General features: G+C 38.7%; 1 protein-coding gene across 3 annotated transcripts in view; it reads left to right on the forward strand.

The window, feature by feature from the left end:
• TSHR (thyroid stimulating hormone receptor) overlaps window positions 1-24,188 on the forward strand; it is a 69,310-nt gene that overhangs the window by 30,364 nt on the left and 14,758 nt on the right. For 2 of the 3 annotated variants that reach the window (XM_009576977.1, XM_009576978.1), the window contains 4 exons: window positions 10,322-10,396; window positions 11,643-11,717; window positions 15,206-15,283; window positions 16,293-16,361. In XM_009576977.1, coding sequence (XP_009575272.1) covers window positions 10,322-10,396; window positions 11,643-11,717; window positions 15,206-15,283; window positions 16,293-16,361 — 297 coding nt within the window. Of the gene's footprint in view, window positions 1-622; window positions 698-10,321; window positions 10,397-11,642; window positions 11,718-15,205; window positions 15,284-16,292; window positions 16,362-24,188 lie in introns of all 3 variants that reach the window. The other variant, XM_009576976.1, reaches the window with a different exon arrangement.

The following is a 24,188-nucleotide window of genomic DNA, read 5'->3' on the forward strand; positions in this document are numbered from 1 at the left end:
AAATAAGTATTTCTTAAGCTTGCTGTCTGGTTTTGCTTCTGTACTCCTTACATCCTTTATGACATTCACTGTATGGCTAGAGTTGCTCTCTAAATTCATGTTAGAGCACATTTTTTCCTCAGCAATATCAAAGCATCGGTTGCCCTTATGATCTGTTTCTCTCTAGAGAAATTGCGACAGTTGTTGCAGTGATGGCCCAAGGACCATCTTTGTTTCTATCCTTCCTTTTTAATTCTTCGATATAGGGAAATATCCCAATTTACCTGAGGGCTAGATCTCCTTAGAGAACTCCAAGGTGATTCTTAAATGGGGAAAAGGGAAGAAATATGATTCTGAAATGTGAAATATGGATGTTTGCTTTTGCTGCTTAATAACACCATTGTGGGTTGTTTGTTTTTTTTTTTAATTTAACTGTATTCTGCCGTATAGTGTGCATCTAAGGCATCAGTCAAAATCAAAATCTGGTTAAAAGTTCCTCCCTCAGACACTGTCTGTGTGTCTGGCAGGTCATGGCAGTTGGATGAGAAAAAGAATGAGAGGAAAAATGAAGTGGCATGATGAGCACTAGCCTCGGCTTGCCAAGGTCTGAGACTTGTTTCTTTCTCTGTTTGCTGGTGTTTAGCTACATCTCCATAGATGAAACACTTCAGAGTCTGGAGGCCCATTCCTTCAACAGTTTAAGTAAAGTCACTCATATGTAAGTACTGTAATTACATAAATGAATACAGCGATAAAATAAATTTGGGGATGTGTGGAAATAACATACATGTTGATGTTTGAATTGTCATTCTTGTCTCCTTTGTAGCTAAATATTCCTTTTCTCATTTCCTTTCTCAGTAATGTGGAGTCAGTCTCTTTTTTGACTTGTGCTTTCTTTCCTTACATCTTTTCGGTTCCCTTGCTCTTCTGTATCTTCCCATAGAAGTGTAAGAAAGTGTATTGAAAAATATGTGGGACTACATTATGAGCTTGATGGCAAGTTGAATAAACTGGCAACTAAGAATTACTTCTATCAAATTACTGAAGGTAAGTAAAACAGTAATATAAGCACCAGAAACAAGTTCAGAAGGGCCAAAGCACAGAGCAAAATGGCACTAGCTGGAGACATGAAGAATAATAAGTAATCATTCTGGAAGAGCACTAGGAAAATGAAAAGTGTCTATCTGGTTCTTAAAGGGAACGGGAATCTTCTGGACAAAGGCTTCTGGGAAGTGTTTTTATACCTTTTTGTTCTGACCAGACCTCACCAAATGATGCACTAGGGCAGTTACAAAAGTGGTAGGATACCTGCATCCAGGGAGTTCCTGTCATTCAGCAGTCCCCTGTCAAAATGAGAAGGTAATGTATTGAATAGAGCTTCATAGGATCCATCCTGCATCTGGTACTCTTCCATGTTTCCTTTACTGATCCAAATGAGGCAATGGAAAGTGTGCCAGTGTCGTAAAGCTCAGATGAGTTGCAGTTTGGAATATTTCAGAGAAGATTTGTGTTTGCAGAGGTTCCATGGGAGAGCACTGTTGGTCATCACAGATGCAGAAAACATTGTCAGAGAGGAAAGACTTTTGCGTCCAGAAAGAAAACGTGCCAGAGGCAGATATATCTTTTAAGGTTGTTGCAAGGGGTGAAAGCTACAACTCATTCTCCACACTGATATTTGAAAAAGCAAGAGTAAAAATAACCTTAAATTAAATTAGGCGAGATTCGTGTTAGACTCTAGGAAATGTTTTCATATGGGAGGTTGTCCCTGTCACTGGAGGCCTTTAAGGCTGTGTAATCAGAAACTCCATAGGTCTATTTAATCTTCAGTCAAAGAAAGAGATTGAACTAGATGATCTCTTAACACTGCTCTATTTTCCTTTTACTTTACACAGTGTGAAACAGAAAGGTTAATAAAAATAAAGGAGATGATAATATCATTACTGTTACTGTAGTCGGAGAGCAACTAATGCTGGAAAGTGGAAGTGCCTCCCCTAAGATTACCTGACAGGCAGAGCTAGAAGTAGAGTCCAGAATCCTGAGACCTAGTTCAGTCCAATAACATGCTCCTGTAATATTCCTGAAAGAGTTTCAAAGGAAGGCTTTGGTGTGATAACAGTACTTATCTTTGGTTATAATGCCATTCCCTGTTCTGTAGATGTTTTTTCCAGGCCTGTTGTCTTCATGTTCTCTCTTCCTCTTGCACAGTTGTTGTGTCTTTAGGATTCCTTGTTTAACACAAATGAACGTTTAATGAAACATTTACTGGCAGCACATTTTATAAGCAATGAATAAAGCATTTGGTGCTATGCACTACAAATTGCTCATGTGGTACTTGTTTTGTGGTTTACCGTATTAGAAGTTAAAGATAACATGCTCTTGGGCCATCACATTTCATTGCAGGATTCTTCCGTGCAATATGCAGTGTAGTATCTTGTCTGTTTTAAATTATATGGATATTAAGGCTTCTTGAGGATGGCTTGAGGAAAAAGGAGCTAGCTGGCTAGATAGCTGTTTTCTATTGTTTCTATTAGATTCAAAGTGGAGAATGGACTAGAAAAATCTCCCTCAGGATCTTAATTCATAACACAAAACTGGTCTCCTTCAAAGGGTAATGTAATGTAAGCCTTTGAATATACAGAAATCTTCCACAAAATGTGCACTTTTAAACGTGTGACTAGTTTGAAGGAGTGGTGGATGGAGCTCTGTGTTGCCAGTGCCTCCCAAGGCACTCATTCTTGTGATGTGCTCTGTAGCACTGCCTAATTTGCATTACTTTCTACTACCTAAAGTGTTGGTGAGGAATATGAGTAGAAGCCTTTTCTCTTGTCCTCTTCCAGTCTCTAACCACCCCCAAAACACTTTTATATTCCTGCTTGGGAGGACAACCAGTGCCCCTTGCCATAAGCATGCCTCTGTCACGGCTCCCCTGAAGTCAGGCCAGAGCACACCAGCAAGGTCCAAAATCACCGCATGATCACACCCATGCCAGATCCCCGGCCTGGATGTGCTGTCCATGACTGGGAAGCTGCAGGCCCGGGCAGGAGTCAGCAGAGCTCACGGGCACCTACACTCACGTCACCTACGGCACAGGCTGCGGGGAGGGCACGGTGGAGAGGAGGTATCCTGATCTGCTATACAAGGGTTACGGTAATGTGGGACCCCTTATATTTCTCACAAGGCACTACCAAAAAAGAAACTGTACACAGACATACAAGACATACATTTTTTTCTTTTCTGCGCAAGAGCCAAAAATACTACCTGGGACAAGACACCAGAACTCTACTCACAAAAACTACAGGCAAACCCCAAACCTTTGCAGATAGCCCACGAAGAAGGGCTACCTCTACCACTCAAAAGCGCTTACCAGGTTTTAAAAATCTGTGTGGAAATAAGGCACGTGTATTATTTAATCAGGGGTTATCCAGGCATCTGGCAAATTAGGCAGTTGCATATAAGCTGTAAAAGAAAGCAATTTATAAATTTGACCGTTTTTCTGAATTGCTTCCATAACTCCTCTGATTTGTTAACACTTATCATTGTTGGGTTTGATTTACTTTCCAAAGAACAAGATTATTCAGGGATAAATGTATATGTTGTGCTATGCATTTTTTTAATGTTCTCCACTTGCATAGTATTTTCAAAGTATTATTGCTAAAATAATACTGGGTAAAGATTATCATAGGGTATTTTGAAGGAAGTTGAAGTTACTCTAACAGTTTTGAAAAGAAGTAATTTCACAGAGTCTTATTTTCACAGGTTGTTTTTCATGGACTTTTCATAAAGTGCAGTTTTATGTAAATAATCTTTCTACCCTAATTTAAACTTATACACACAGTTTCATTTTAAAATAATTTGTTTTTAAACATAACTTCTTCGGAGAAAATTTAGTGTTTGTGGAAGGGAGGAACTAATTGCTTGGCTTGAGTCAAGTGTCAGGTGAATAGGCATCCTCTGTTCGTCATCATCCCTGTCTGCCAAGCCTGTTAGTGTGCTTCAGCTTTGATCTTCAGCGCTCCATTTCCTTGGTCCTTATTCAGTTCATGTGCCTCTGTCCTGGCTTTCTGTTCCTTCCAGACCTCAGCTCTCTTTAAGCATAGGTCTTATTTTTATGAACCTATGCCTGTCAAGTGCTGAACAACTTCTGCAAACCAAGGATACTGATCACCTGCTGCATTTTAGTGGGCCACATCTCATTTTGGTTGTAATTAATGGCAAAATTCCCACTCTATGAAGATGAAAATCAGGGCCAAGACTTTGTGGGGGTTTTTTTCCCCGATTGTGTTGAATTGGTCTCACCATGGTTTCTTGTTCCTTCTTTTTGTCTTTACCTTTTTTAAGTATGTCTGTGAGACAAACTTAACAAGTTTACAGATTCAGAACTGTCTCTCCCATACAATGGCATAAGTATTTGTTTTTTCTAGATATAATTGTGAAAGTGTCTGATTAGCAGTCCATGTCTCTGTGGAGTTGTCTTACTAGTAGAGCTGCAGCTTGGTAGCATTACCCTAAATAAAAAGCTTTTGTAATTAGGTCATTATTTGTCAGGAAAACGCTCCTGTGGAAGGAACCCCAGGAAAATTAACTCTTTCTTTTCCCCTTCTCTGTGTCTCTGCTCACTCTCCTCTGATCTCTCCCTACTCCCTTCTCCTCCTCACTCCAAAAGCTCTCTCCTCTTATACAACCACATGAAAAGCCCTCTCAGCATTTGGGAACAGGGCCAAAGGTTATGGTTCAAGTGGCTTGCCCTTGTATACGCGACGTCATTTGGAGAGCTGGTGGGGGACCGCTCTCCATCTCTGCAGTGAGCTGTGGTGAGCTGGAGCCAGGGGCCGGGGCAGCTCCGGGGCAGCCTCCGGGCCAGGGCTGCACTTCTCCTCTTGGACAGCTCGTGGAGCCAGGTCGTGGGATGTGGTGCTGCAGAAAGGAGAGGAGATTGGATGGAAATATCTGAGAAGCAACTGGAGAGGGAGACTGAAGAGATTTGGGGGGACTGCTGTGTACCTGCAGTGAATTTCAGGGCACTGGGACAAGTGTTGTGCAGAAAAATCTTGTTAAAAGCTGCAGTCTGGAGGTAGGGAATAGACTGTCGGGAGCCCGAGCCAGTTTTCTGGTGCTAGTGGTGCAAAAGCTTGAGAGGTGCATGCAGATGAAATAGCATGGATAGTTTGGCTGTGGGGGGAGAATAAAACATGGAAGTATATATAGAAGTGAGAAAAGCCAAGGAAGCTATAGGCAAAGTAAGCCTAAGAAGGTAGAGAGGGGTCCCAAGTTATTACAAGGAAAAAAAAAGGCTGATTTAAAACATTTCAGAACCACAGACCTGGATATCCTTAATCTTCATATGTATCTCAGCATAACGTGATTATATTGAGACTCTATGGCCAGATTTGCAGTTTCTGGATTCTGGTCTTGAACAAACTCAAGGATGTGTCAATATTGCAAGGCAGGTATGAAAGACATGTCTGGTAAATGAAATTTAGGAGCCACTTAAATATGTAAAATTTTGTGCTTTTTTTTAAGATTATTAAATTCATATAGGATGTTAAGTACCTTATTAACCTTTCTAGAAGTTATCTAGCGAACTTATGTCTCCTTAATTCATTAGACTAATATTTGAACAGTTATTATTAGTTTCATTTTTAGATTCATTTGGATTTGGAACTAAATATTTATATCTTTGTAACTGAACATAAGTTCATAGTTATTTGTAAGTCTTGACACAGAACTTTATATCATCAAGTGACTTTCTCTGCACATCTGTTCTTGATGTGTTAAAGTTTTTTAAGTATTTTCTTTAAAAAGCAAAGCTGAGTTGCTGTTCATGGACAGTCAGATGGTGGTTTGATTGTGAACCTAGTATATTTTAAATTACTATTCTGAGTGCCAGAAATAAAATATAAAACTTTGATTGTCTTTAAAGCACAAATAAGCCAATTCTTAATTGGTTTGTGTACTTCTAAAACTAAAGCAGAAGCTGAAGAGTTTATAAAGTAACTTCGAATAATTTTGTAAATATTCCACAAATAATTCTGTTATCTTGTGAGTAGGTAGCAGCATCCTTCTTTCTTATGAGCATCTCTAAGTAATTTTAGTTAGGACTGCAAAGTGAAATGTTTATTCAGGGCACCTTTTGCCTCTCTGCATCAACGGTCAACAAAGATGCCTATTAACCGTCTTAGGTTTTTTTAATGTCTTTAAAGCACTTCATTCCCAGAAGGAGTCAGAATTGTTACATTGCTGTTGGATGCAGAATTTAAGCACTGTATGCTAAGATTAAGTTGTATTTATACAGTGTGTCAAAGTTCCATTTCAAAAGTCACTTAAAATCAGCTCTCACAGGCACTTAGATACCTGGGAACTATCCTACTAGACATTTTTAAGTATACTCTTTGGCTTTATCTGCATTTTAGGCAGCTAAAACTACTAATAGTTTTCCTAGATCTGCTTTTCAAAGGAACCTTAACTTTCTAAATCAGTGGGTTTCAATCTTTTCAATTCACCAATTCAGAAAAGCTTACTGATAAAAGTGCAAACCCTGTCTAATGAATCTACCGATAGTCAACTTGCTTTTCTTAGTTTTTTGGATCGTTTGGAAGTAATCCTCACACCACAGCAGTCTTTTGATTACAGTTTGAAAATTACTATCTTATAACATTTAGGCACCTTTGAGTATTGCTCATGACTGATTAATGCAAAAGAAATTGTGAAATCCAGTTCCTGTATCACTATCCTGTTAATAGTTCTGATGAGATCAGAACTATTCAAATATCTTTTCTCCTTATGGGCTTAACTTCATAGGCTCCAATATTGATGGGGCTATAGATATCCTTTAAATCTGTGATTTTAGCAGGGGATTCCTTCCGGTACTCTGAGATTAATGATGTCTGAGTGTGCAAAACAAGGGCAGCAGCACAGTTCATGAATGGAACCGAGTTTGAAGATCTGTCTCTTTTTCATGCATATGAAATGAGAGGCCACATATTCAGCCAGTCAAGTGCAAGAGGCACATCTGACTGGACTAAAAGTAGGGAAAATGGGATTTTTCTCCTGATGTTTTTCTTAACCATAGCATTCACTTTGGTCACATCACTTTTGTTCTGGTTTCAGCTGGGATAGAGTTAGTTTTCTTCCTAGTAGCTGGTACAGTGCTGTGTTTTGGATTTAGTATGAGAATAATGTTGATAACGCACTGATGTTTTAGTTGTTGCTAAGTAGTGCTTATACTCGTCAAGGACTTTTCAGCTTCCCATGCTCTGCCAGGTGCACAAGAAGCTGGGTGGGAGCATAGCCAGGACAGCTAACCCAAACTGGCCAAACGGATATTCCATACCATGTGACATCATGCTCAGTGTATAAACTGGGGGGAGTTGGCTGGGGGGCAGCGACCGCTGCTCGGGGACTGGCTGGGCATCGGTCAGTGGGTGGTGAGCAATTGCACTGTGCATTACTTATTTTGTATATTCTATCATCATTATTATTATTATTTTCCCTTCCTTTGCTGTTCTATTAACCTGTCTTTATCTCAGTCCACGAATTTTACTTTTTTTTTCAATTCTCTCCCCCATCCCACTGAGGGGGGGGAGTGAGTGAGCGGCTGTGCGGTGTTTGGCTGCCTGCCGGGTTAAACCACAACAACCTTTTACCTTTTTATACCTCTCTCATCCTCTTTTTCATGTATTTTGACTAGAGACTTCTAAGCAACTGCTGTTGATTTCTGTAGTGCCTACCACAATGGGCCCTTTTCTTCCTTTTGGGCTTTAAGAAACCTCTATAATACAAAGTGTAGGATGAAATGCAATTATAAATACAGTATATATTAAAGCATACTTCTTTCCTAATCCCAGCATTACAAATTCAAGGAAATTGAACAGCAGGGACATAAACATTTCCCCAACGTTAAGTTGAATCATACTGATTTCCTCACTCACATTATTTAAGCTTTTCTCTGATTACTGTGCCAACTGTCTCATCTGGCAGTTTTAAATCTTTTATTCCCAGATTAATTAGTTTTTCATTTGCCTTTGTTAAACAGCACATGCCCTCTCATGGCCCAGTTACTTAATAAATCAAAATCTCATTGCATTATTTTGTGCTTCCAATTTTAGTACCATCTGCAGATTTCGAATTCTTACTTTCAGTACCCTCGTCCAAATCATTTATGCAGGATACTGTGAATAGCAACAAGCCAAAACCTAATGACTCTATGGTACTCCAATGAATTATCCATTTCCAGGCTGAAGGTTGATCTGAAGACTGTCTTTCCCTGGAGTATGTTTGGTCCACAACAAAGGAATATCTGGCCAGGAGTCCAGCATTTTAAATGTAGTCAGTGATGGAAAAAATATGTCAGTTAAAGTTTATGGAGCAAATTCCACTGTTGGGAGTGTGATAGCTACATAACTAATAAAATAATTTGAGAGAAGCAAGAGAGTGACATTGAAAAGATTTCTTTTAAATACAGAAACAGTACTGTTCAAAGTAGCTAACAGACATGAAGAATATTTGATTACAGCACTGTAATAGCAGAGTATAGCTGTTAATTACATCAGTTTAACACGCCAGTAAAAGGTAAATCCTTGTCTCCCTGCAATGTTGGAGTAAACAGAGTAAAAAATGAAGACTTGAAAGGTGGAGCAGAACTGTTTTGTCAGTACAACAGTATATAGAGAGGCTGAAGTCTTGGTACCTGTATCTGCATACTGATTTATCTACTGTCTTTTATCTCTTTTCCCACTTTTATTTCTCAGACAACTTGGCTGGGCTGATTTTATCCTGTAAAAATTATTCCAGTGGCAGAGGTATCCTTAAAACCCAACTTACTGATACCTATATTGTGTAGGTTACTTGGCACTGTTAGGGCATGGTAAGTTAAATACTACTGGTTTCTGGCCATTGAGTATCTGCCCAGTAGCACCACTTCTTGGACTGACTTAAGACCAGAACATCACCCACACGACCTGCACCACCATGACATCTATACCTGTTGTCTTCATCAAATTTCTCTGTCTAAGTAGCAAGAAGTGCTTCCCTCAGCCCACTGCTCCACAGCTAGTCTCAGGAGGAATATTGGCACTGTTCTTTCTATATGGTTTCTATATTATGAAAGGCTGAGAGTTGTTCCAGCAGAGTTGTAAGACCAGGGTCCAGAACTGGTTTAAGGTAAAGAAATAGAAGCACACATGCAAAAAGGGCTAACCCCTTCTGGAGACAGTAAAGAGGCCAGGAAAGGAAAAGTGTGCATGTGATGGGGGTGGGTATGGGTGGGTTTTTTCATAAAAGATGAAAATTTGCTAGGTCTACTGAGTCTAGACAGGGAATTTGGGCACGGTCTGATTGGTGCAGCCAGACTGGTGACTGTCATTATGGATAGAAAAGGAAGCAATCTGCTGAAAAAAAGAGGAATGAGAAAGATTGAGGAAAATTGCATTAAGGGCAGAGACAAACATTTCAGAAAAATGAGGAAGAGTCATGATGCCAGGCAATGATCATGATGGCTGGAGGGGCAGCAGCCCCACCAACACACCTACAGAAAGCACCCAGCATGGCCATAGCCACGATCAGTGTCAGGCTGGTTCTTCAACATATGCAGTCTAAAAAGCCATCTGTAGTCCAAATTGTCACCTGGGTAGAAGTCCTTAAAGACATAACTGTGGACAGAAGATGTAAGGAATGAAGTCTATGTTACATTTTGCATCAGTATAAAGCAAAGAGATACACTATCCTCTATACTGCCAGACATGGCTATATGGTGAATGGTGTGTCCATGTCAAGTCTCAGAATGGAGTTAATTTAAGTGACCTGAGCCATCTTTTGGATCCACTGATAAGTTCTGTAAAAGAGACAGGAAAAATAATACAAAATACTGTTAGAGACATGAAGGAAGTAACCGGGAAAATAATAGGACATAAAATTATAAGCTAAATAGATGGTTGTAAATTATTCGCATTATTATACATCGATACTGAAAGTTTTGCTTAACTTTTCTTCTTTTTACTCAACTTTGCAGACACAAAACTCTCACCATGTTCAAAGTAATAGCCATTACGACAAGCTATTGCTTTGATTTTAGGACTGTGCAGACAAAGGATCCATAATGAAATCTCAGGTGCTTCTTCCCCCCTTGCTTAAACTAGCCAGACTCCAGGACCGCATCTATCCAGATGGCAATTCATCATTGAAAGATTGCTCAGAATGCATAGTGGTCTTGAGCTAGTGCTGGCCGCTACAAAAACTCATTGCAGGAATTAGGTCCCTGAAATTTCATTTTAACATTGCTGATTTCTGTTATGATAAATAACTAAATATTAATGACAATGTGGTAATGTTCCTCCCTTTTTTACAGTGAAATTCGAAATCTTAGAAACTTGGATTACATAGATCCAGACGCCTTTAAGAACCTCCCACTTTTGAAATACCTGTAAGTATTTAGCGCCTGCAACAAGTTGGCACTTAAGCCTCACAGATGATTCTTTACACTATAGCAGTTTTGTTTCTTTGCATTTCATTTTGGAACTGATTGCAATGTTTTTCCCTGTTGTTTTATTTTAATGACAGAAAGCCAGCTAGGGTAGGGGTTGGTACTTTGACTACTTTTGCGAGAAAGGAAAACATGTTCACAAATTCATCAGTAATTTTGCCATTCATCTTATCCATTAAATGTCTGGAATACATTAATGTTTCCTTGGCAAAATTCCACAGCTAGCTTTCTTTTTATGATAAGTGCTGTCTTACTATGTTTTTGTAGGGAGTAGTGGGAAGAAGGGACACAACAGAAATATACACATCTTTTATATTTACTAGATATTTACACAGGGTTTTAAAGCATACCTGCCTTTACGTTAAAGCTAAATGTGACAAGCCCATCTATAGACACTTGATTTCAAATGACCTCTATGGCAGAAAGAAATCCTGTATTCCCCTGAAGTTTCTAAAGAGCAGCACAGAGTAACCATGAAATTCTAAAATTACAGCATAGGAAAGAGAGCTGAGAAAGAGAATAACTTCTGTGATTTTGAGTAATGTTTGGAAGACTCTAGAAAGGGCTCTGTGTGTGTGTGGTGGGGGTAGTGGCAAGGAGGAAAGATTTTTCCAGATTTTTGCTATAGATCTGAAAGCAATAAAAAGAAAGTAGTCAAAAAAATTTCATTTCAGGAGAATAGTTTTAAAAATTGAGATTTTAAAAATTCTTAAGTTATTTCCACTCTACAGGAGTTCAGAAATAAGGGGCATTAACTGTATTCACATTTGAAGACAATTTCCCTTTTTAGAGCTATTTGAACAGCTCTTAGCCTCAATGAAAGATAGAGGATTTGGGGGTCCAGACTATTGTCTGAAGCAGCCTTAATCTCTCAGGTGAATCCAGAGTTATAATTTTTTTACTCCCTATCCACTTCACAGGCTACTTCCCTCTGCAGATCTGCTTAGCTGTCTTATTATTCTGTGTTCCTATTTTTTAGATTCTATAATTTATCATAAATCTGGTATTTTTATTGTTTTTAATTATTCTTGCATCCATATATTTTGGACAGTTCATTGTAAATGAATTGATTGACAACAGAGAGGATGAAATAACCATCCTGCACTGTTGAATGCTTTAAATACATTGTTTGTTGTTGTTCAGTGATCCAGTACATGTAATTCTTTCTGTTTCTTCTCTCTTTCAGTGGTATTTTTAACACTGGACTCAAAGCATTTCCAGACCTCACCAAAATCTACTCATCTGATGTGAACTTTTTACTGTAAGTATCTGTCCTCACAGCTAGTTAGAATATTCCCATCCTCAGATCCCAAGAAAACCTATAGTGAACATTTCTGTTTTGGAGAAAAATATCAAATAAGTCTGACAAAGCACTTTTCCTCAAACTATATTTCAATTATCCTTAGTACCAAACCTGGAAAATGCCAGGTCACCTAGCAGTATACATTTGACCTGGATGAAAGACATGGACACACAAGCGCATTTCTCTTGAATTAGCCAAAGCACATGATACACAACTTCTACCGGCCTTTTGCTTTTATTTTGTTTTTGTTTTTGTAATGGCTGTGCAATACCTGAATTAGTCTGAAGTCAGAATAGTGTGACACACAGGACCTGATCTGACATACAGCCTGCTAACATGAAGTCATCCTGTCAACATTCTTCTAACAAATTTGTGCTGGCGTGGTGAGCTCATGTTGCACATTTTCTGATACTACTTTTCAGTGAGCTCCCGTATTGTTGAATCATAACCTCCATTGGCTATCTGCCTTCTTTCTTCTGACCCCACCCTGAGCACAGAGGACTCAAGAGCAGGAGAACTGGACAATCTTGAGAGCAATTGTTTATCATTACACCTTTAAAAAGCTCAGTGTTGGCTGAGCTCACATTTTTAGGAAGATTTTGGTGAAGACTTATTTTATCCAAAATATGTTGCTTCATACAATTAATGTTTTAATAAAGAAAACAGAAAAGAAGCTTAAAAAGCAAATCTCCAAAGCTGAGAAATAAAGTAGAACTTTTAAGTTGCTAGACCAGGAGAACCTTGGTTTCATGACAGCCTTAGTAGTGAGGTCAGCTCAGCCTGGCACAGCGTGTCTTTGAGAAAGAGGACTACCCATCTCCCTTCTGTCACTCAGCCTTTTTTCATAGTAGTTGAATGAGATGCATGCTCTTTTAGATGGACAGCATAAGCGTCTATGAACACACACTTTGCCTAAATGCCCTTGCCCAACCTTACTTGTAGGGTCACATTTCAAGTACAAGTCTATAGTCCCACTGAAGGACCAAAGCACCAGGACTGACAATTGCCTACTTTAAAGCTAGACTTCCTAGGTGGAGCCATCTCTCATTACTAAAGTCCTCAGCTGGAAAGAATTTTCCTATTAGCAAGCTTTGCTAATTTAGTTGGGTTTGTTCACATGAGGCACTCCTACATAACACTAAGACCTTCTTTCTTTCTCACACCTTAAAACCCATTTACTTTAACTGATATAAAGACACCCCCTTCCCCCTTTTTTTTAATATGTCTTGAAGCAAATTGTAGAACAATTTTTTGGAGAAAGAGAATGGGAACACAAATGGGGGCAGGGGGTCTCCCACTATTATCCTTAAAGGTATTTCAGAAACAAAGAGTTCTGCTGTGAAAAAAGCAGGTGTTTCTTGGTATTCAGAATGCAAAGATGACATCCATCTTTGTGCTCTAAACTGCAATTTAAGTTCAAATTCTGGGTTGCAATCAAGCGAAGGAGGAAGAGCAGCTCAGATGAAGACTTGCAGGCTGACACAAGGTAAAAATATCTTGGTCACTACTTAGTCCTAGAGAGGAGTTAACAATCTTATATTGTAGTAGTGTTCAGCTGGAAGACGCTTGACTGCTGGATGGGCTAGGTAAAAGGCTATTAAAAATGAGAAGAATTATGCTAGAAGGTGACTTGCAAAGGTATGATTGATGGTCTCCCCCAGGCATTGTTTCAGTGCTGCTAAGGGGCGTTCTTAGTCAAGAATGGTCAGTCCCCCCTGCACTCATGGTCTGCCATTGGCAAGACAAATCTTAGAGCAATGTAGAAATGCTGGTTGTTTTGCTAAAGAGTCTAGACCTGCAGTGAGCAATGAGATCTTCCCTCCCAAGGATTTCCTGAGACTAAAGGTAAGCCTTGTGCTAACTCACACTCCATAACCTGGAGCTGCTATGTTTGCCTTGGCTGTAGGTCTCTGAGATTCAAACCTGAGTCAGTCAGAGGTCTGAGTGGGATACACCTACATCTTAAGAGCTATTAGGGAGTTCCTCAAAGACCAAAAGGGCTTTAGCTTAGATTAAGCTCTACTAGATTGTGAATTAAACACTAAGTAGAGAGAACCAAGAATTAAATAGGCTAGATGAAAAAGAAGCAGTTTATACAATCATTTGTGTCCTTGCTTCCAACCAACTCAGTGACTAAGTGACAGATAGCAAAACATTATTTTACTTCTACCTTGAAAATTTTTTATAAAGATCACTAACGAAAAATAAACACGGGTCTTATATGCGAAAGACTTTTAAAGAGTAGACCTGCACTTTCAAGGGAGGTATTTCTAAATGTTCCTATTCAATGAAAGATAGTCTTTTTGTTTCTTTCATCAAGAAACAAAATCTGCTCTTGAAGAATAATATGTTTCTAAATGATGAATAAGATATAGCTGGGGAAAAAGCATTCATTATATCACTATCAGCCTTTGAGGTCAAGCAACTTACAAGTAAACATTTGTTTAGAAAAGCGAACCAATCTGAAAAATGTCAAACCAAAATAACTTGTGGTGGAAACCACCTATCGGTGAATACTACTTGGAATGAAAATGGTTGTTGTACGGTTCAGTGTTAGCCCATATATATAGAGAGCACAGAAAAGGAATGAAATTGTTCCTGTCACATGGGTAATTGATAGGACTTCTGGGCCCATAGACATTATGGTCTGGCCTTACTAGACCACATCTAATTCACAAGCTGAGGAAAAGAAAAATTTACAGAATATTTTGGTTTCCAGACTCCGATATGATTCAAGAAAAAGCAGAAAAAGGACAATCAGACACTTAGCTCCGCCCTTTGTTTCTACCAGCTTTTTCCTCTCTCCTTTCTCCAGTTCAGTCATAGTAAATCTCTTCAGTCTTTCTTTGTCTCTTTTGTCACAACAGAGTTTTGGTCTGAAGATACATAGTACTTATTAAGACTGCAGAGTGGGAGTAAAAAAGTATTTAAGAAACGACAGGTAGTGAAACACTCATTTGGATGAGAGTTGAGAAGAATCATTAGGTTAGATTACATAGTAAGTTATTTCACTTGTGCTAAATGCAGTTCTGTAAAGTGAAATGCCTCTGTCCTGAATAATGTATTATCTGATGTCTTATCTGAGCTTAGCTAGAGAGCAGGATCTCAGCTCTGAAGCCACTTGGGCTGGCTCAATTGACATACTTTGCTAATTTTCTGGCTTATGAGACAAGGGACCTGTCTGCACTGTTACCACTATAATCACACAGGCTGGCACACCTCAGCAGGACTACAAAACCCATCTGCTTCACAAGCTCTTTTCCTGGATACTGGAACATGCTCGATTCTTAATCATCCCACACGTATCTTCTGGCCTTAGATATAACTAAACAAGTTATTCTACACTTTTATTTATTATCAAGGCAGAGAACAGTTAATAATAAAACTGTTCTGGAGAAGCTCTGTTGGGCAGATGTTTGATTGTGATGTTTTGTCTCCTTTTTCAGCGAAATTGCAGATAATCCTTTCATGACTTCAGTGCCTGCAAATGCTTTCCATGGGCTTTGTAATGAATCTTTAACTCTGTAAGTTCTTCCAGTTTAAGTCACAAGGAAATTACCTCTCTCAAGCATATGGTAAAATGTTTAAAAAAAAAAAAAAATCCCTGTCTACTCTCTAGTAGTTTGTAACAGAGAAACACCATAGACAGGTAGTATCCATAATCTAGTTTGCATAAATCCTTTACTTTGGTAATGATTTGAATCAGGCCTGCTGCTCTTCTTTAAACTAGGCTTGACCAAAGTGGTTTTGATTTTGTATGACACTAATGCCAGTGAATGGTTATATTGGAGAAAATCAAAGGGAAAATTTTGCAGAGTTCTCCTGTAAAGCTACAGTGTGGTTAGAACTGTGTCTAACTTTTTTGCAACTTAAGTGGCACATACCGTGAAAACTAATGGGTGGCAAATGTCAGAAGAGTCATATTTGAAGGAAAATTATTAAATAAATTTCAGTTATGCAAGTCATATTGATGTGAGCCACAAGAAAGGGCTAAGGGGAGTGAAAATGACTGTAATGAGTTATGACCTGAACTAGGGGGAAGAGCACTGGAATGCAAAAGAATGAATTCTAAAGAAATTCTAAAAGAAATCCTTTTGCTCTAAGGGAGCAAAAGAATGAATTCTAAAAATTCAGGCAGGCCTGATAGTAAAATCATACCTATTTTGCTAGGTATTAATTCCTTTAGCCTTCCTTAATCAGTCCTAGCAGAATTTTGTTTCCTTGTTTTTAGTTTGAGGGTGGGAAAGTTATAGCAAAGTGTTTTAGTCTAGTTCTATCTTTGCTGTAAAAAGAAGTGAAAGATGGCACACCTGCCACTTGGTATTCTTGATTCAGCTACACTCAAGAATGCTGCTGGGCATTTGTTTGACCTTGCACTATAATTGCTGCTTCTTCAAGAGATTAAAATTAACCCATCCATAAATGTGCTGTTGCCAAGAAAAATGATACATAGGATGTTAAGTATTCAGGTATTGAAGCAATCCCAAATACACTAATTTTTTCTTTTTTTTTTTTTTTTTTTTTTGCTTGCAGCAAACTCTACAATAATGGTTTTACCAGCATCCAAGGCCATGCTTTTAATGGGACAAATCTGGATGCTATGTAAGTAGCAGATCATTCTCTTCTTTCAGAAAAAAAATTATATAATAAATGCTCTATGCTTGTTGGAGGCTCTCAAATACATATCTTATTCTAATTATTTTTAAGGAGCAAAGAGAGGATATTAATTTCAGCCAGCAATAAAAATATGGGCACTTAATTGCTTTTGCAGAGCTTTCATTTGGTATGTATATTTATAGCTTAGAAATAAAATCATGGCAGGTAATTCCAGTGTGAATTTTGTTCTAGTTTGAAGCTACAATAAAATTTCTTTTGATCAGTAACATTTCTAAGACAATTTGGAAGATAATTATGCTGTTTTACTTAGAAGACAGTTTATTTTAGTAAGTGTAGCACTGATAATGGTAGCAGCCCTTTCACAGAAATCTCTTATCTGCAAAAAAGGGAGTCGTGTAAGGTGTTGGAAGCAATTCAGAGGAACCAGTCACTTGCACTAGAAATGAGAGATGGGCACCTCAAAAGCATGAAGCAACAACCATTTCAGTTTTCCCTTCACCTTCTTAATGTAGTTTCTGGAAAACTAATACTTAGTGAGTGAATATCCTTTTTACACCATACCCAAAATCATCTGCCTCAATCATTAACACAGAACGAATCTCAATTCCAGAGGCTCCATTCACTTTGGTAGAGCTTGCTGTGGTCCTACAGAGGCTTGACGAAAGAGTCTGGCTAGCAATCTCATGAGTAAAGAGATTTCTTCATTGTGAGCTCTTAAATTAACCAGAAAGGCATGAGGATAGATATGATTATTTTCAGTACTTTATTTTAAATTGGGCTTGAATTCCATAAGAATTCTGTGAGAGCATCCTTCACGTGGTCTTAATCTTTCCAAACTGCCTTTTTTTCCTTAACAGCTAGCTAGACTTCTTAAATTTTGAAAAGGTTTGAGTTAAACTAAAGACCTGTGATAGGTCTTATTTTAGTCACATTAGTTCAGTTATTTTGAACTTTCATATGAGAAAGGAAGTTTTTCATGATAATGTAGTGTTTGTACTAGTGCCCACAGAAATCGCAAGATGTAAAATATGGCAAAATTAATTCAGCATCGTGACTGAATCCCTCTAAGTTGTATATGTAATACTTAAACCTTTCTAAGCCTTAGCCAATATATGAACTGCGTTGGCTCTCCCATTTCTTACATTTTGATGAAACACAGGTTGGAGATGATTTTGTAGGAATTTTTCTTTTTACTTCTCTGATAGTGTGCAAGTGCTACTGCTTCTGGCCTCTTTGGAATTTTCCTTATTATTAAAGAAATGAGTGAAAATGTAGTTTCAGAAGATCTGGAGTCCTAAACATTTGCTTTATTGGACTGGGTGGAAGTAGAGAAGCAGAAAACACATACTAAGTTCTGCAGATGCTGCTTGCTTACTTTCAGAAAAAGTTTGTGATTAGTATTCTTTAGGGGTATTTCCGTATTCTTTAAGGCCTCGAGGGTAGAGGGCCTTACAGAGAAATCTGGATAGACTCGAGAGCTGGGCAATCACCAACCGTATGAAATTTAACAAGAGAAGTGCTGGATTCTGCACCTGGGATGGGGTAATCCTGGTTATACATACAAAACGGGGAATGAGAGGCTGGAGAGCAGCCCTGCGGAAAGAGATCTGGGGGTTTGGGTTGACGGCAAGTTGAATGTGAGTCAACAGTGTGCCCTGGCAGCCAACAGGGCCAACCGTGTCCTGGGGTGCATCCAGCACAGCACAGCTAGCCGGTCGAGGGAGGCGATTGTCCCACTCTACACTGCACTGGTGCGGCCCCACCTCAAGTACTGTGTGCAGTTTTGGGCGCCTCGATATAAGAAGGACAACAAACTATTAGTGTGTGTCCAGAGAAGGGTGACCAAGATGGTGAAATGTCTCGAGGGCAAGACTTATGAGGAGTGGCTGAGGTCACTTGGTTTGTTCAGCTGAGGCGTGACCTCATGGCAGTCTACAACTTCCTCAAGGGGGGCAGCGGAGGGGGAGGTGCTGATCTCCTCTCTCTGGTGACCAGCTCGTGATAGGACACGAGGAAATGGAATGAAGCTGTGTCAGGGGAAGATCAGATTGGACATTACTGGGAGGGTGGTTTGTCACTGGAACAGGCTCCCAGGGAAGTGGTCACAGCACCAAGCCTGTCAGAGCTCAAGAAGCATCTGGATGATACTTTTAGTCATATATGGTTTAGCTTTAGGTAGTCCTGCAAGGAGCAGGGCGTTGAACTCAATGATCCTTATGGGTCCCTTCCAACCTGAGATATTCTATGACTCTATGTCAATCTTTCCAGAGGCTGGCTATGATGCACTAGTTAAGCAAATTAAAAAAAAACCAAACCCAAAAAAACCCCGAAGAACTAAAACCAGGCTTACTTTCAGGGCTTTATCTACCAGCAGTAAAAATGGTTTATTACAACAAACAATTTTCTCCTAATTAAATCATATGACATTTACTTGGAGCAAAGCATTACTTCAGATTTACAAGGCAAACTAGGGAGCTGAACATCAGTGGTAAAGCCTTTATCTGTTTGATAAACTACATTGAAATTTCTAAACTAATTTTCTGAAGTAGTTTGGTTACCATATGCCAAGATAAGGTATAATTTTGCTAAGTGCAAGCTTGGAGATTTGTTGTTTCTAGCAGCAGCATTAAGTTAATGCAAAAGGCAAATATTGCATTTGCTGTATTCTGACATTTCTAATTTGAACTCCTGTTTCTCTACCACTGTACAGCAAAGAAAGTACCTGTTTTCCTCTGGGTCTGATCGAAGGTCCTTTGGACTTGATGAAACTAGGAGCAAAAAGAAACTGAGAGAAAGAGTGAGGGAAAGAAATTTTAATGGGTTTTGAATGATGACCTCAAGGAAGGAAACAAGTAAAAAAGGAAAACAATCGGAAAAAAATAATTCATTTTTGACAAATCATTCAAAGACTCCATGTTCCATCCATAAATCAGAAGACATCTGGGGAATCTCGGAGGCTACCATGCAGGGTGCCTTTCTACCACTCTTGCAATATTAAAAGACCTATATAATTGAAGGAGGTCAAAACAATCAATGCAGATATAGGTGTGGAACTGTGCATAAATGGTTTCCATTATCATACTGAATGATGGCACCACCTAATATATCTTCTCATCCAACAAGGATCGGTGTTTTACAGCAAACCACAGTATCGCTGTGTATGTTTTATAAAGTCAGGGAAGTAAAGAATCGGGAATGAAGGGCCGAATGACACTTCTACTGAACAGCATTCATCTGAAACTTGAATTCCTCATTCTAACACATCATTAAGGTCCATGAACTGCATCACTCCTGCAGACTTCTGCAAAGTGGTGCTCCTGCACCAATGTTTATTTCTATAAGGAAATTGGTGAGGAAAGAAGATTTTTTTTAAAACATATTTCCAGTGAATGGCAAAATATATTTGTGATGAGCTTTTACAGAGCTGTCTAAATTACTGAAATGGAAAGTGTGCAATCTCAAAATCTAATTACAAAAATAAACTCCAAAAGAATACAGTTACTTTGGTATACACTCTCAGGGGTCACTTATAATGCTTGGCTTAGCTCAGAGTCAAGGTAAACAATGGTGTAGAAAAAACATACGATGAATCCTTCATACTGCTCATTTATCAATGCATCTCTTTTACCTGTTCCCCCTTTCTTTAACCTTCATTTCATAATCCAACAGGACACATAGATACATTAACATGTTACATGTCCAGAGCCTGTTTAATACTATAGTGGTAATACTTAAATGTGCGGCCAACATATTATTTTTCTCCTTGTTTGTTAAGCTCTGCTGCCTTATTTTAAAATGAGAAGCTGAAAGAAAGCAAGCAGATACTATCAAATAATACATAATTCCATAAGCCAATGAGGTATTCCAACCAGGAACTTCTGTGACTTTACTTGTTTTTTAACTAAGTGATCCTTTGGAAGAAAATTTTGCAAAACCTCCCTTTTTCCCTAATCTGGCTGTTCATTCTTATTCCCTCACTCCCTATGCTGATAAAATTGGTTGTGGGACTGCAGTAAAACCTTAGCAGTGAAATAATCCAGCTTAAAAAAAACACCGAGAAAGGTGTGTCCAGCTACAATATGGGGGATGGCATGAATGACCTTGGACTATGGAAGAAGAGAAATAGAAATCTTTTACACTGAAAAAAGAAAGGTATGTGGAACTATATGTTAGTTAGTTGAAGTAGCTGGTCAGCATTTTTCATTCATATCCTTTACCCCCAGAAGAAAATACACTTTTGGTAAAAATAAAACATTTTGTAAAAATATCTTCAGACCTTTCAGCATTTTTCAGTTTTTCATCTCAGTTGAAGATTTTTAATATTTTGAAAATTCAGGATTTTGTTTTTCTTTTGCCATCTCATGCTTTTCACGTTTCCTCTGCATCTCCAAAATGGTGTCCCTAAAGAGCTCCCAGAACGCCCTCAATAATTTAACTTTCATACTTTTGTTTCTTTTTAGGGAAGTTTTCTCATATATATGTATTTCTCCTTTTTGGAGACCATGGCTGTGGTGTACTCTTCAGCTTTTTTGGTCCTGCAGAGTTGCTTAATATCAGTACCTGGTAATTGCTCTTATAAAACAGACTTTAGACTGTAACATTTTGAAGCAGAGCATGTGTGCCACTCAGGCTGAAATCAAAAGTTGCTTTTCCTCATGCAGACACTCTAACCTCTTGCTTTATGAAGCATGCATTGATAATGTCTGAATACCCAGTATCTCTGCCATGCCATGATATGACATTGTCTTATGTTCAACATAGCAGTTGAAATGCCCTATTACTGTTTCATGTCCTCAGGAGATCCTGCTCAGCATACTGCAGTCATGTTTTCTGGTGGGGCTGAGACTTAATGCAATATTTTTCCCACTTACACATGGATCTTGAGTCCATAAAGACTCTGTATTAGTCACTGGCATAGTTAGCTTACTGATCTGATTTGATTAAAAAAAGAAAGAAAAAAAAAAAAGCCTTTTTTGACTTATAGCACTATGAAACCATCAGCATATCTTACTCCAGATTCAGCATGTACTACTCCAGATTTCCTGCATACTTTGCACTGTGGTATTCATGTCTATCTGATTGCCTTCCACCAACTTTCCAAAATGGCTGTTATTCTAGTGTTCCCACTGAGGATAAATATTCCATTTCACCCATGTGATTTCTAAGACTTCCAACACTTGGGTACCACGGTTGTGGTTTTCTTTTCTGCAGTGTATTTAAATGACATTCTATACCATTTAGCCGTCAGTAACAACAGGATTAAAGGCACTCTCAGAAGGAACTATACTGGCCACACATAAACTTTCTTTGTCAAATTAATATTTACCAAAGACTTATTCTTTCCATTGAAAAGAGGTACCTATCAAAATAAAAGAGCTTAAACAACTGAAATCAATTAGCATCAGGAAATTGTACATTCTGATGGGCCTGACTCATCTATGTGAAAACTGGCAGCTAACACTGCAGCCCCTCCTTGGTAACACATAGTTATGGGCTTCCCGAAAGTCTCTAGCTGGCTATTTCTATTTGTAAGTTTGAAGATTTTTATCGCATACATAAACTATTATATTTCAGGTTTATCACTCACTATGGTGTTCAAATATCAGGGGAAAATATTTCAAAATTGGACAAACAATTATCTGGTTGCATAATAATGTCTAGTTACTAAAGCAGACAGGTTTTATTAGGTCAGGCAGGTTTTTGTGTCCTTCAAAACTACAACCTAGATGTTGAAATCTTGGATTAATTCTTAGCTCTTGCTCTGGTTTTAATTTTTTTATTTGATTTGCAGACAAAATCATGAGGAAAGTTGCAAACTGAAGCAAAAGCTCACAACAAAAGTGACGAGGTTGTCATTTACAGAATATGAAAGTCGGTTCTCAGAAAACACAAGTGTCAGGTGATACTAGAATGCCATATATTTCTAAAGAATGAAAGCTTATTTCAGACAACAATAGCTGAGCAGATGAAGTAAGCTATTTTCCTCTGTAAGAAACAAGGCTTTAGGCATGGGTAATGTCCAATGACTAACATGCCAGAAGTGTTACTCTGGCTTGGCTCCCTAAGACTTTGTGTTGTGTAACCCAGCTGAAGTGCATTTACTTCTCATTTCTCACTATGGTGATCAATATAAGCTTATATCCAGTGAATGTTATGGAAAATTTGCCAATGACTTCAACCAGGATTAGAATCTTTACTTGATTTTTTCCACACCAAGAAACAATTGCTCTGACTTTATTATTTTTACAGCTAAACCCCAGTTCAGCTATCTGAATTTGAAAGACTCTTCCAGGACAAAGGTAAAATAGCGGCCTCTGCACTTTTATGAGTCAGTTCAATTATCTCCACAGCCACCATCTCAAATGGTCTTTTTGTTACGGAACTTACAATTAGGAAAGGTTTGACCTTTGTATCTTTGCCACTAACTGGCACAATGGGCACAGCTCACAGCAACTTCATGGACACCCTCTGAAATCTGTTGTGACAACCCTTCTATTGTATTTTTTGCCTTCCTAGCTGCATCACAAGTTAGCTTTAAATGTTTATAGTAGTTATAGTACCAAACATCCCTCTCTGCTTGAGGTATTACTGCCTGCATCAGGAGTATCAAATTCTTTCTTCTTTCATTTCATTTCATTTCATTTCATTTCATTTCATTTCATTTCATTTCTTTAATAGGTCCGGACTGGCCATCTTATCATTTCTATGCCAACTGCACTCTGAAGTTTTATGATATTCCTCTTTTAAAGATAATTATGTTTAAATTCTGAGCAATGTCACCTGGCTTTACTTGGGCAATATTGTTGGTTTTCTCCTATTTCTCTCTTTTGCTGCTGATCTCATAATTGGGAATTTTCTCTGCTTTTGTCTACCCTGTGAAACATATAACCTCCATAAGGCAGTCTGCCTGCAATCCTTGCAAAGTTTCTGTCCTTTAGTTGGACTGAGAACCACATAATCTTCTCTTGAGCAATGCATTACAGTCATCATCTGCAGTCATCTGCTTTTTCTTCATTCTTGCATTACAAGGCCTCCACCAGCCCTGTGCCCTTGTTGGTGAAATGTCCTGATGCTTGTAGTTGTTGGGCCTGGGTCACCCACTGTTGTCATACTTATGTCACTGTGAGTTCCTCTTCCTGCTTCTGCTGGACCTGAGCTACCTATAATATTGCAGTCTGTGGACCCTGCTGTTGCTCCTAGACTGCAACTTCATGTTTTAATCTGCGGTTTGCTACTGGGGCCATTAGACCTCACCTTTTCCACTATATAGAAAATTGATAAAATTTGTAAATGGGATAGTCACAGGTGCTACGAGTCTCTTCTGCCTAGGCAGCATGGTCCTTCAGGGCCTTCCTAGCATTGATCATTTTGCCATCATTTCATCAAAGGGAACATACACTCCCCTTGACAACTTTCCTTAGCAATTTTTTGTTCTCCTCCTTAATGGGTCACATTGCATTTCTGCCCCGAAGTGCAGTACTGTAGCTATACCATCCCCTTTGTTGCCTTGGTTCAAACTTCTCTCGGAGGTCCTTTCTCATCATAGTACAGAAACAAAATGCTTGGACTGTTTTGTCTCCTTGCTTATGTAGTGCCCCTCAGCCAAGAGAGCTAGATGCTCCTCCATCCTCCTCCAGGGACTACAATATTTGGTAAATTATTCTTAATCCCATCACAAGATTTCAATTTCCATCTAAATTAAGTTAAAAAGCATGACTAGGCTTGATGCCAGCAAGCTGTTTCTCTTGTAAACATTGTGACAGAAGTTGATCGAACTAAGTAAAAACACCACCTAGGGTTTAATTGCTGGCT

Source organism: Fulmarus glacialis, unplaced genomic scaffold, assembly GCF_000690835.1.
Source record: "Fulmarus glacialis isolate BGI_N327 unplaced genomic scaffold, ASM69083v1 scaffold7044, whole genome shotgun sequence".
Classification (NCBI taxonomy): Eukaryota; Metazoa; Chordata; class Aves; order Procellariiformes; family Procellariidae; genus Fulmarus; species Fulmarus glacialis.